The 14274-nt window shown below is 36.6% G+C and overlaps 1 protein-coding gene across 13 annotated transcripts in view; it reads left to right on the top strand.

Annotated features, from left to right (window-relative positions):
- Positions 1–14274, top strand: part of HDAC9 (histone deacetylase 9) — a 912577-nt gene that overhangs the window by 667551 nt on the left and 230752 nt on the right. For all 13 annotated transcript variants that reach the window (XM_032401986.1, XM_032401978.1, XM_032401976.1 and 10 more), the window contains one exon: positions 5913–6020. In XM_032401986.1, coding sequence (XP_032257877.1) covers positions 5913–6020 — 108 coding nt within the window. The remainder of the gene's footprint in view (positions 1–5912; positions 6021–14274) is intronic.

Below are 14274 nucleotides of genomic sequence, written 5' to 3'. Positions count from 1 at the left end.
TCTTTCTTTCTTTCTTTCTTTCTTTCTTTCTTTCTTTCTTTCTTTCTCTCTCTCTCTCTTTCTCTCTCTGTCCCTCCCTCCCTCCCTCCCTCCCTTCTTTCCTTCCTTCCTCCCTCCCTCCCTTCTTCCCTCCCTCCCTCCCTCCTTTCCCACCCTCCCTCCCCTCCTTCTCTTCCTTCCTTCCTTCCTTCCTATTGATGAGTCCCACTGGCCTCTGCTTGATTATCCTGGGGTTTTCACATTGCCAGTTGCCCTGGATTCTCTGAGGTCCATAATGAAGTGGAGAATGTGACATTCTCCATCTTTTAACATAAATTTTCAAATTGATAGCAAAGTATTTTACTTTAATCTCATTTTTTTAACAGCATATAAAATGTATTGCCTATTTCAGTTGTTACTTACAGCCTTCTCCATCTCTTTACCCTTGCTACTCTACTAAATAGACATGAAGCTCTCGAAATATAGGCTAGGAGGATCTCAGTTCCAGGCTCTGTACTGTTTTCAGAATTGTGCTTCCTCCTCTGATGACTAAATCTTTTTATGGGCCAAGCTTGTATAATTCTCTATCCTAGAGTATATTTCCATCCTATCTCACCACATTTGCTTCGTTCCTAACACAGAAAGACTTCTTATGGGACAGCCTTATCTAACATTTCTGAACCACAGTTTTGGACACATGTTAGGTCCAGACCCTTCTACATGTTTATAAGTGAGTTGAACTTTTGGGGGACTATTTTCAAATTGATAGATTTTAATTCTGGCAATAAAACAAAGCCTCTTTGGACAGTTCCTCAGCAGACTACTAAAACTGCCTTCATGTTTTGTACATTTATACAGAAATATTTGAAAGTTGAAAGCATACTGTTTTTCAGAATACTCTGTAAGCAAAAGCTTGGTAAAAATTCCAGATGAATTCTGAGGGGGGCAGTAAGTTGTATATTGCCGCATTAATTCTAAAATACAGTTATATGGCACTAGCCATGTATACAGCATATCCTTTGGGACTTCTGTGCAGTATCCTGGTTATACCTTTTCCCTATCATCCAGCAGAGTAAATTCCTGACCTTAAAAATGGGACACAAAATTAGAATTAGTCAAGTTTATTCATATGTGTGATAAATATGCTCTATTTTTCCTAATTACACTGATCTTCTCCACAATTACTAATATATCCATCTCTTCAAGATCAACTTCAAGATCAACTTACTATTGGATGCAGTCTTTTTAGGTAATTGCTCAGTCTTTCAGCTTCTTCTTCCAGATGGCTTTTGGGTATCTGAAGGAGGGATGGAGACCTAATGAGGTCCTTTGACACTCATGCTCTCCTCTGGATAGTCAGGCTTCTGTGGCAATTTCTCTGGTGCGTCTTATTGTTCCTGATTGCCTAGCATTTGAAGCAGCTGATTTTCTCCTGATTTCACTGCAAGATGAAGCCTGGCGGGGTTCTCGGGTGGGATGCTTCTGCTGCGCCTTTGGTTTGCCTTTCTCCAGTCTCTCCGGACCTGAAGGGATGGCTTTTGGCTTTTTCTTCCTCTTATTGTATCCTATCTAAAGACTAAATCTATAAGCTCTAGGCCTGGTTGTCATAGGTAGAAAGAGTCTCTTTGCTGAGTATCAGAAAGGCAATGGTAGCATTGTCTTGATGCTATCACTAATGTAAGACTATAATCTGAGACCACTGGCTTAGTTCTTGATATATAAAGGAATTTGGAAAAAAAAAATCCTATTTGACCACAAAATCTAGATTTTTATATGTACTGATGCAAAATCCTATTTTGAATGTCAGTTTCTTCACATTTCTTTTGTATCAATCTTAATCTCCCTTTTAGTCTGTGTACCATGGCCTCCTAATTTACATGTACATGTGTGCATGGCTGTGCACACACACGTATCAAGCTGAAGAATAAATTGGTGGACAGGCTAAGGAGAAGTGAATGTGGTGTATGGAAAGAAAAAAGATACAAGCACGTTGATTTTTTTCAAATTGTAGTAGTTTTGGTTTTAAAAATTTGCTTTGCATGTCTTAACAACTTTAGCAAGATCTTAATAACCAGCTAGTGTAGTCAGCAGAATGGCTTTCTGCTCCACTACCATTTCTTTCCCCTTTCCTGGCCTAATCTAAACAATTTACATTGTTTACAATTATTTTCCATATCCAGAGCCAACTCTGTGTCACTCTCCTAATCTTTCTACCTTCAACTTTCAAATGCTAGAGCACCTGTCTTACAGTTCTTCTGGTCCCAACTTTCACCATCATCGTATTGCCATTTTAGCTTCTTAATCCTGTTTACATATATCCATCTAAATCTAATCCTTCTTGCTCTTTTTCCTTCTTTTCCAGCCACTCAGTATCCCATTCCATGCCAAGAACCACCAACAATTAGTGGAGTCAACCATCCTCTCTTACCTAGAGTTTTTTCTACTGTCAGAAATTCTTGCAGCAGTTAAAATCAGAGCTTTCATATGACAATGACATTCTTGACACTATCACTAATACAGGGAAAGGTTTTGGCAATCTCTCCAACCAATAAGAGGGACATAACAGGAGAAGAAATACTTTTTGCCATTGAGAATAGTAGGAAGTGGATCTGGGAGTCTCTTCTAGTGACAGAGTTTATAGTCAGGAGAGTTCATGAGCCATGCATGCTTTCTTACCATTGGAGCTCTTATTAAACTATAACATGGCAAATGCATGTGGGTAATTTTTAGTAACTAATCATGGTAGCTAATGGCCCTTTGAACACAATATCTTAGGAAAATATGTTTATAAATTGACTTATAAACGTTTTTCGGATATAATCTTGCTATGGACTGAATTGTTTCCCCCCGAATTCATATGTTGAAGCCCTAATCCCTGATGTGATTTAAATTTAATAGGGCTTTTAGAAGGTAATTTAGGTAATTAAGGTCATACAGGTGGTATCCTAATTTAATAGGAATGGTGGCCTTATAAGAAGAGGAAGAGAGTGGGATCTGTCTCTCTCCACGTGCACTCATTGAGGAAAGGCCATGTGAGGACGTAGTGAGAAGGATGAGAACTGAACCAGAATTTCAACCAGAAACCAAATTGGCTGACACCTTCTTGGACTTCCTAACCTCCTGAACTAGGAGAAATAAAATCCTGTTATTTAAGCCACTCAGTCTATGGTATTTTGTTATGGCAGCTGAGCTAAGACAACATCTGTTAATAAATTCAGAATTACATACAATTACCTGTTTATGAATAGATTATGTGCAAAATCTTGACTATTATTACCATATAGTTACAAACTAAACATAAAACTGGTTGAAAGTTACTTAAATGTTTTTTATGTTTAAATATAAGTAAATAAATGGATGATAAATTTCATAGATTCCTAAAGAGCACCTGTTTAGGGATAAGCCTGAACTTTGGATGTAGTCAAAATCTCAAGTATCCATTCCATTGAGCATCTATGTGCCCAGCATTCTTACAATCAATAATCATATCTTTATGATAAAAATAACTCCCATATACTATAACTCTTAGCATCTGTTATGTAGTAGGTACCTAACAAATGTTAGCTGAATTTAAAAACATAAGTATCTTGATTAGTAGAGGTTCACACACCAAAATTGATGGCATAGACACAGAGTATTACCTCTATAAGAATACTTCCAGGAAGATAGAAAGATATAGACAAAAAGGTGAATTTGAGTTATTTGTGGCTATCTAATGCCCCTTAGTATTATGGTTAAAGAGATGTTGTTCCTAGGTGTTGGAATATTTTTCTAATCAAGTGTATGTTTATAGCTTTTTGGAAGAAATTTTTCTGATTTTTTTTTTTTTTAAGAAAAAACTTACAGTGTATTCCAAAGTCAAATAAAAAGGGGTTTGGAATTATATGTGGTTTTGACACTCCCATTAAGTCTTTGGGATTTATTGATTTATGTTTGCTTGCCTTCCCAATAATTTTAAATCTGATTAATGAGGACTTTCTATGGCACCTATAGCTTTGCAATAGTTGAAAATTGGCTAAAAACTATGCAGTACAATGTAAATGTTGGTGTTCATTTTTCAATTTGAGCAACCATCTTCCTCAAGGATATATCTATATGAAGCTCAAATAAGTGCTTACATTGTTCAGTAAACATAAAACTTAATTTGGAGGGCAGATGATTAGGTTCCATTGTCCATTTGATGATTATTTTTTAGCTGGTAGTGTTGACCGTGATGATGTTGACTATTTCAAGGGCTTAATGTTCTTAGAAAGTGAGGGTTATTTCAGGACTGTGGTAGAAAGACATGTGATGTCAGAGTCAGGGTTCTGTATGAAGGTCCTTGGGCCAGCTGAGTAGCCTCTCTAAGCCACAGTGTGCTCATTCAGTAAACACTTATAAGGCCTCTACTCTGTGTTAGGCATTATAAAATGGGTGTAATAGTAGCCTAAATAGTAGTAACTAAGATTTGCTTATCACTTTTTCATTTAATCCTCACCAAAATCGTACGCAGATGGTACTTTAAAAAGTTGCTGTGTCATAGGTAAGGGAACCAAAGCAGAGAGACATTAATTAATTAATTGCCTACCGTCATTCAGGTTTTAGCAGTGAAGCTGTAACTTCACCCTGACAATACGATTCAGAAACTTCTCTCTTCACCACTATGCTGTTGTTGAAAAGATCTTAATTTTCTATTTATTTATGTATTTATTTACTGTTTTCATTTATTATTTATTCATTGATCTTGACAGAGTTTAAGTTGGTAAGGATCTCATGAGAAAAGGCATGTTAAAATGCTTAGGAAACTGCTTAGTGCATTGTGAATATGTATAATTGTTATTGTATTTGTTCCATGTCACTAGGCCTCTTTAACTTAATTCTTTAAAAAAAAACAGCTTTATTTTGTGTGGGATTTCCTTTCTTTTACAACATTTGAGAAGTCTTACTATTTGCACAGTCACAAATTTTTTATTACATTTCCTAGTGCTTCAGGTAATTTATGTGTTGTAACTTTAGAGACTTCTACCATTGGATTCTGTTTTTTTATATTAAGAAATATTTTATACATAAAAATATGTAACATATGATCATTATAGACCACTGTTATTACATTTTCCTGTCCTTGTTACATGTTATCTTACTGCATGCATGAAAGAGAGTAAATAGTGTTTTATAAAGGTAAATAAAAAATATTGGTTTATGCTTTGTTTTCATAAGAATGTTCTCTTATAGAAGCAACCATGTATTTTTAATGGCCTATCCAATTTTAATAATACCAGTCTACATTAAGACCAGCCGCTAAACTGTACTAAATGTTAGAAATTTTAAGCTTCTACTTTGAAAATCAAATTGCTCCTTGCAGTTGAATTTGGTGAATGTTTTAAGTGTGAGGACCACACACTCCTTCCATGTAGGTAGAGAACCTGAACTGTGGTTGCTACTTCCTACTCACTGACTGCTGCTACTACTTGCCTAATAATTGTCTTTGGCTCCCTGTAAACCTGCAGCCAGAAAGGTATTTGAATTTTTCCCCTCTAGCACTTGCAAATCCGATTTTTATGTATAGCTAAGTGCTCTTAGCTTTTACTCTATCTACTACTGGGGCCTGGTTTCTAGCAGGCCTGTAACTAAGCCAGATCCGGCCTATGTAATGCTGTTTGTAATGAGAAATCTAAACAGGGAATGGCAGTGAGGCATGGCAGGAATGTGTTTCCATTGGAGAAGTCAGTATAGAGAAAAAGTATAAGCAAAGCTGTGTCCAGAAGGTCTTTTCAACTGGCTGGGACGGAAGACTAATGTTATTGTACCTAGGCTGTTACCCTGCCAGCCCTTCCTCACAAATTTGCTTTTTCTCCCTTCCTTTCTCCCCTCCCCCGCCCTTCCTTTTTCATCTATTCGTTCTCCTTCTTGTTTTCCCTCTCTCTCTCTTCGGGCTGTGCTGACTGTTTGCTCAGGTGGACAGTGACACCATTTGGAATGAGCTGCACTCGTCCGGTGCTGCACGCATGGCTGTTGGCTGTGTCATCGAGCTGGCTTCCAAAGTGGCCTCAGGAGAGCTGAAGGTGAGGTCTGGGTTGCATTAAGTGTGGGAAATCCAGAGAAGAAGCTGAAACAGTGATGTTGTTGTTTGGGAATTGTGGGGAGTGTGGTGTGCTAATAAAAGGAAAGGGGTGGAGGGAAGAGGGCAGGAAGATGGCCACTAAGGTGTGATAATAACTAGTGTGTAGGTAGGTAGTAGCTGATCTTGCTCACAAGGCCTTCCTCTCCTTGGGGAAACTGCGGTCAGGGCACTCTGGTGTGTTTTTAAGAGCACAGAAATGGTGAGTAAAGCTATGGTCCAGGTTAAAAATACCCAGTATATACATGTCTGTCATGTCCTCCTGGGATTCTCTTTTCAAGCAATTTAAAAAATATGATTACTGAATAGTATGTATAAGCTCAGAATACCACCCAGAGAGAGGGGAGGGGGGGGGGAGGGGAGAAAGGTAAATACCAGACGGGAAGAACTGGGAGGAAGAAGGAAATTGTTGATTAGAAGGGTAATGATCCAGGGTATGTTTTTCCATGAAAGAACTTCAAAAATGATCTACGCTTTATTGTTCTTTTCTTTTTACGGTCTCTTCTTTTCTACATCATATGAAAAGAACAATGTCCAAACCCCAACGTTTCCCAGTCTAAACAATTTATAAAAGCCAGAGACCTGACAGACGTTGACATTTTATTTGGTATTTTAACAGCGCTATTTAAAGGTATGCCATGTGCGTCTTGAATGCAGTTGCCCCTATAAACTTTGTTGGTGCTAACATGACTTTTTAATGCACTAGTTCACACACTTCATAAGGAAATCTGGGTGGTGTTTGATTTGGTACTTTTAGCAATTGTAGGGACAAGGGAAATATAATGTGAACAACAGGCACCACAAATTTTGTTACTCTAAAGTAAAATCTAATTAGGATTATTTTTCATTTTATCTAATGAATTTTGATTCAGTTACACCTGACTGTTCCACTTGGTTTTGTTTTGTTTTGTTTTTTAGATTTTATTTATTTGAGACAGAATGAGAGAGAGAGAGCACATGAGAGGGGGGAGGGTCAGAGGGAGAAGCAAACTCCCCGCCAAGCAGGGAGCCCAATGCAGGACTCGATTCTGGGACTCGAGGATCATGACCTGAGCCGAAGGCAGTTGCTTAACCAAGTTGCTTAACAGCCCATGACTGTTCCACTTGTGATAAAAAAAAAAATGCAGGGTAGGAAGGTACACTTTACAATATATTGTCTTCCCAGAAGCCTTTACTTTAACTCTTTAAGAAGTCAGAACCAATAGAAATAGAGTTTTGAAAAGGTGAGCTGTATTTAAAATATATATATGCACACCTTATGTGTAGTTGACTTGATCAACATCAGGACATTAATTGCTCATCTCAGGGGATTTATGGGGTCATTAATGTGGTGCATACTACTCAGTCTTTACTTTTGGTAATGAACTACTGGAAAGAGGAAAGGAATCAGCCTTTTGGAGAGGTTTTGGCTGTCTGCCAGTAGATTTTTGGCAATAATTATTCCTGTTTGAGAACGTCATTTGTAACACTGGAATAAATTGACATTTTAAAAGAATGATCTTTGAAGGTCTTATTTTCAAAGAATTAAAAAATATAACAGCTAAGCCATAGTATTATAATTTTTAAAAGATAATGCTGGCACAGAGCCACTTAATAACAAAATGATTATGTTAGCATGCACAATTTCTAATTGTCATGACTTTGTGGGAGTTTTTAATCAGTGATTCAGAAACATTCTCAAGTAGAATGTCCACATATTACACTCAAAATCATCATTGTTGTTAGCTTCACAGAATGCAGAATTGCCAAATGTATATACAAAGAGTATTGAACAGAAGCCTAATTGTTTTTTTAGGAGGTAGTTATTTAAAATAGCCAGTTACAAACAAAGGGTCAACAACATAGAGCATGGACATGGTGACCACCAGCTGTACTAACATTGGCTATTTATGTTACGAACAAGAATTCATGCAAACCCTCTTCCCCCCTTGGTTGACAAATCATCAGGTATGGTTAAAAAGAGAGAGAAGAATAGAGAAAAAGAGCCAGCCTAAAAATTGAGAAATCTTGGTCCAAACTCTGCTACTTAAATGTTATGTCATTGGTGGCAAATCACTTAACTTCTCTGGGCTTCAGTTTCTTGTTCTGCAGAATCACCAGGGTGGAATTTATAATGTTGAAGGTTGTACATGGTACTGATATTCTTTTTCTTTTTTAAAGATTTTATTTATTTTTTTGACAGAGAGAGACACAGTGAGAGAGGGAACACAAGCAGGGGGAGTGGGAGAGGGAGAGGGAGAAGGAGGTTTCCTGTGGAGCAGGGAGCCCAATGCGGGGCTCCATCCCAAGGCCCTGAGATCATGACCTGAGCCGAAGGCAGACACTTAACGATTGAGCCACCCAGGCACCCCTGGTGCTGATATTCTGAGCTATTTGCAAATAGATCTGATTCTCAAATATACATACTATGGCATACCAAATAGTAGATATTTTAAAACTAATTTCAACTTATTTTGGTGAATATTTGAGATACTGCATCTGGTTTATCTTTCTGATTGTTAAACCCAAGTAAAAGTCCAAGACAGTCAGGACCATAACAAAGGCACCAGTGCTGACAGGTCAAGAGACTGGGCCCCTTGGTTGCAAATAGTTTGGGAAGGCCTATGGGAATGCCATATGGGAAAGGTAGCAGTGACAAATGATTTGCAGCCACAGTGAATAACTGATACAGAGAACCATGTTTAAGGACCTCCAGCTAACCAAAAATCTCACTCAGTGTCTACCTGTCCCAGACTCCAATGTGACAGGGCTGGTACACTTGCTGGCCAGGACCATTAACACTCATGGTCTTGGAGTCATCGCTTCATTCAGATCTATGAAGAAAACAGGGAAGCTTATTTGAGGATACTGGTAAGTTAGCCTCTGATGAGAGATGTAAAAAGAAAACTTCAGTGTTTCATTTTTGGTTTTCAGCATCTACTTTCAGTTCTTACATGTTCTACCCCATTGTGCTAGTAAATCAATACAACCTCACGAGACAACATTGGCATATTATAATTCTGTATTTTGTGAGACTGCACTAATTTTGCCTGGAAAACAGAATAATTAAGAGCTTGGGTATTAAAGAGGGCACGTACTGCATGGAGCACTGGGTGTTATACGCAAACAATGAATCATGGAACACTACATCAAAAACTAATGATGTGGGTGCCTGGGTGGCTCAGTCGTTAAGCATCTGCCTTCAGCTCAGGTCATGATCCCGGGGTCCTGGGATCAAGCCCCATGTCGGGCTACCTGCTCTGCGGGGAGCCTGCTTCTCCCTCTCGCTCGCTCCCCCTGCTTGTGTTCCTGCTCTCGCTATCTCTCTGTCAAATAAGTAAATAAAATCTTAAAAAAAACAAAAAAAACCCAAAAAACTAATGATGTAATGTATGATGATTAACATAACGTAATAAAAAAAAAAAAAGAGCTTTATTTCAAATAGGGTGGTCCTGGATGGAGTGCTAAACTTAGAAGTGAGAGACAGCTGGAGGTTAGGTCACTGAACTCTTAGAGAATGAGGACCTAGGAGATAAGAAGTGTGTATGAGAAAGGAAAATGCTGAGGACAAATTTGATTACCTGGAATTTTTGCTTGATGCTTATACTTGTATATACTTAAGGCATACAACATGATATTTTACACCACTTTTTTGAACCAAGTATTGAACTATTTATAACTTGAAAAAATACTCATCTTTTAGAGATATATCTATTGCTTGATGCTTATACTTGTATATACTTAAGGTATACTTGTATATATTTAAGGTATTCAACATGATATTTTATACCACATTTGACATGCTCACTGGAGTTCAGTGGAAATGACATGCTCACTGGAGTTCAGTGGAAATTATGGGGACTTTAAAGTTTTCTAGGCTTTTAACAATATATACATGTGTATTTTCATGTATAAAACACTCACACAAGTGGAAATTTCTGTAATCAATAGATGCCCAAATTGGCCATTTCTCAGAGTCTAGTAATAAGGAACACAAATATTCTGAAAATGCTGAAATGTTAGGTGTACTGGAAACTGTAATTGGAAGAATACTTATCTCAAAATGGTTTTATTTGCTATAGGACATTTACGAAATTATGTCTAGAAATAGATACATCTCTTAAAGATGAGTATTTTTTCAAGTTATAAATAGTTCAATACTTGGTTCAAAAAAGTGGTGTAAAATATCATGTTGTATGCCTTAAGTATATACAGATTTTGTCATTTATACCTCAGTAAGGCTGGGAAAAAATGATTCAACACTTATCAGGCTTTACTGTGAGGATTCATTTTGATGCTATTTTAGCAATGCTATATCATCATCATAAAAATAAAAATTGCTTTAGTTGTTTGTGGAAATTTTTGTCAAAAAAAAACACCCACTTGATTATCTGAATGATGGATGGATTTCTTTAATGTTTAAATAGATATTGTAATGTCTTGTTGCTAATAAGACCTACTATTCATTGAGTACCTACTCCTGGCTGGGCAGTTTACATGTAATTTGTCATAATTCTCAAAATGGCCTTTGAAGGAAGTACCACCAATAGGAAACCAGCTCAGAGACATCAAGTAACTTTTTAAGATCCTGTACAGTTTAATAACTGCAAAGCCTGTAAATCTCATAACCCCTTGTTCTTTTTCAGCTACTCTATAAGGAATTTCCTATAGAAATAGCACAAATATGTAAGGGGAAAAAAAGGTTAAAGCCATCTCAAATGGTCTAGATCCTCTCTTTTTATTACTATAAAATATTTAGTACATACAAAAAGACAAGTTACACTAATAACTTACAAACTATAATGATAAACTATACACCTATGAGCCTTTCATCCAACTTAAGAAATAATACTTTGCTAACACTATTAAAGTTCTCTCAGTACTTACCTTTTTTCTTTCTGACTCGGAAATAATCATTAATCTATTATATTTTTAAAATTATTTCTTTTCCTTTCTTTAGTTTTAACCATATGTTGTGACCTTTATAAGAATGGAATCTTATTATAAAATATATTATTCCTCAGATTTCTTTCCCTTCACTTAAAATCATGTTATGAGGATTTATCCATATGAATTTATATAGTTGTGATTCATTCATTTTCATTGTGGAGAAGTATTCCCTTGTACATCATAATTTGTTTATTCTGTTAGACATTTTGATTTCTGGGTTTTTGCTCTTCTGAATAATATGCTATGTATAGTCTTTAATATGCCTGCTATTTCACAATGGCATTACTAAGAGTGAAATGGCAAGCTCCTAGGCTAGAAACATAGTAAGTTTCAGTAAATAATGTAAAGTCGAATTCCAGAGTTATTTGCCACAGTGACATCAGCAAAAAAATGGCAGTTTAAACCTCTGAAATCTTTTCTCCATAAAATCATTGACAAAACTGGCAGAATTTGTCAGGATAAATTTTTTAAGAATTCTGGAAATCAACCAAAATTGTCCAACAACTCAGGAAGCATGTGTTCAAAACAAAACCAGCTGAATCTTGGTAAGAACAGTGAGCTTTGTGGTAGTTTAATTCACCCTATTCTCATCTTACTCTTTCCAGCTCCACAGTAGCCTTAACAAATAACAGCCTGCATTTTTCAGTGAAAACCAGTAACTTGGCAGTCTCCAGAGGGGGCAAAATGGGCCTGGAGCTTCTTCAAAGCCTCATTCTCTGAGAATTGTCATTATTTGGCCTGTCTGGTGCTTCAGTACCAGACCCTGCTTGCAAGGCTGTCTTTACTTAATGTGACTTGGAGTTCACCTGACATGAAAAGGCTTTTCCCTGGAAGCAGTTGTTGAAGAATTAAAGGCAGTTGGTTAACTTCATGGCTACCTGAAGTGGTAGATAACAGTGGAGAAAATAATAGACTAACCCAAAGCTTCAAAGGAAAAACTGGGGAATGAGATATGCTAAGGGCTATGAAGAGCCCCATCAGATACCTAAGAATCCAGAAGGCCACATGAGTGATAGGACTGTGTTCACATTCAGGAAAGACCTGAGAAGACCCTCAGCTCTCATCTCAAGGTGATTTTCAGACTCTGTTCAAAGAGGAATGAAGGCCAAGGTAGAATTGTCAACCACCTGGCTGAATATTAAAAATGTGTTCAACACACAGACACACAGACACACACACACACACACCCTCTTAAAAAGGGCTTGGGACTGTTGGTGCCAAGCATTTCAGGAAATTTCTGTCCAGTCATTTACTGACCACTAAATTAACCAAGCAGAGGCTTCAGTGCTTCACTCAAGATAGAATACGGACTTTATAGAATTAGTTCAGGAAAGGCAATAAGCAAAACAACAGTGACATATAATCTGTGTATACATTGTTATTTTATACGTAGTAAAACTTTATTCCAATAAAGAAAATAAGTCTGGGGCTCTTGGGTGGCTCAGTTGGTTAAGTGTCTGCCTTCGGCTCTCTGCTCAGCAGGAGCCTGCTTCTCCCTCTGCCTGTCGCTCCCCCTGCTTGTGCGCGCTCTCTCTCTCTCTGTCAAATAAATAAATAAATCTTAAAAAAAAAAAAAAGAAAAAGAAAATCCCCCCAAAAAACCACAGTGACAAGCCCTGGGGAGGGATGAAAATCTGATTTCCAGAATTGCCATATTTCATTGTTTAAAATGCCCAGTTTTTAACATAAAATTATGAGACATGCAAAGAAACATATGAATCCACATGAATAATGAACACCAGTAAAAGTAAATATGTAAATAAGTATAAATGATAGTGTATTTGTATTTTTTGTTTTTAACTCTTTTTCTCCTCGCAGATTTAAAAGACAACTGCATAAAACAATAACCATGAATCTGTGTTGGTGGGCACACAGTGTATAAAGATGTAATTTGTACGATAATACCAGCCCAAAGGAGAGCATGAGAAATGGAGCTATATAACAACATACACATTTAAAAACATTGGTTTTTTTAAAAGATTTATTTATTTATTTGGAGAGAGAGTGAGAGCAGGGGGAGGGGGAGAGGGAGAGAAGCAGACTCCCTGATGAGTACAGGGCCTGATGTTGATCTCAGGACCAGCCGAAATCAAGAGTTGGACACTTAACCAGCTGAGCCACCCAGGTACCCCAAAACAAAGTTTTTTGATACTACTGAAATTTGGTTCATGTCCAAACTAGATTGTTAAATGTTAATTATAATCCACTGGGCAACCAGCAAGAAAACAACTCAAAAAATATATTAAAGAATATAAAAGAAAATATGTAAGAATAGTAACATAGAAATTAAAATGATACACTATAGAGTATTTAACTTAAAAGAAGCAATAGTGGACGAATCAAAGAACAAAAAAAGGTAACACATAGAAAACAAATACCAAAGTCATTGTGCCAATTTCAGACTACCAGGGCTCTCACTCTTGTCTATGTTTGACATTTTCAGATTTTTAAATGTTTGCCAATCTTGTGGGTATGAAGTGTCACCTTATAGTTGTCTATAGATACAGACAAGTTAATACTGTTCTATCCTTCTTAGACCTTTTATGAATATTTAACAATTATCTCAAGTAAGGTTTTTTGTTCTCAGTTATACTTATACAATATTAATATAGCATTACTAGCTTTTTTCCCCCTGAGCATTTGCTTCGTTCATCATTTACTATCCCTTGACTTGTAAACTTTCTCTTTTTTATATATATACTAGGTATGTTTCCTATAAATAGCTCATCGCTGGATTTTGTTTTGTAATCTGTGTATTTTAACTGGGGAACTCAGTTCATTTTTACTTAACATCATTAGTAGTATACACAGATGTATTTCTGTCATTGTATTTCGTTTTTTTCTCTTTGACCTATTATTTGTCCCCTTGCCTTCACTCACCCCTTGCTTTGTTTTCAATTGAGTTTTTCTCTCATTCTATATAACCTCTAGTTTTCTTTAAATACACACATTATCTATTGTCTTTTAAATTTTAACCTATTTAATAAATCCTAAACTTATTTATTCTCTCCATTCTGCTCACTAACAGTACAAGTACTTTAGAATGTTTTAAAGGCAATTATCCTGTCCTAACTATATATGCTATTATAGTTCAGTATTTTAGCTTTTTTTAAAAAAAATATCACTAATGAGACATTATACTGTTTGAAACCATTAGTGTTTTTTTATACTTGCCCACATAGTTACCATTTTCCTTTTTTCTGCATTTATCTTTGTATCTGAAACCTCCATTCTGGAGTTGTTTTCTTTATTCCAGTACCTGTTTTTAG

The sequence above is a fragment of the Phoca vitulina genome, unplaced genomic scaffold, assembly GCF_004348235.1.
Source record: "Phoca vitulina isolate PV1807 unplaced genomic scaffold, GSC_HSeal_1.0 scaffold4, whole genome shotgun sequence".
Classification (NCBI taxonomy): domain Eukaryota; kingdom Metazoa; phylum Chordata; class Mammalia; order Carnivora; family Phocidae; genus Phoca; species Phoca vitulina.
The sequence above is the reverse complement of the archived record's forward strand: the minus strand, read 5'-3'. Positions and strand labels throughout refer to the sequence as shown.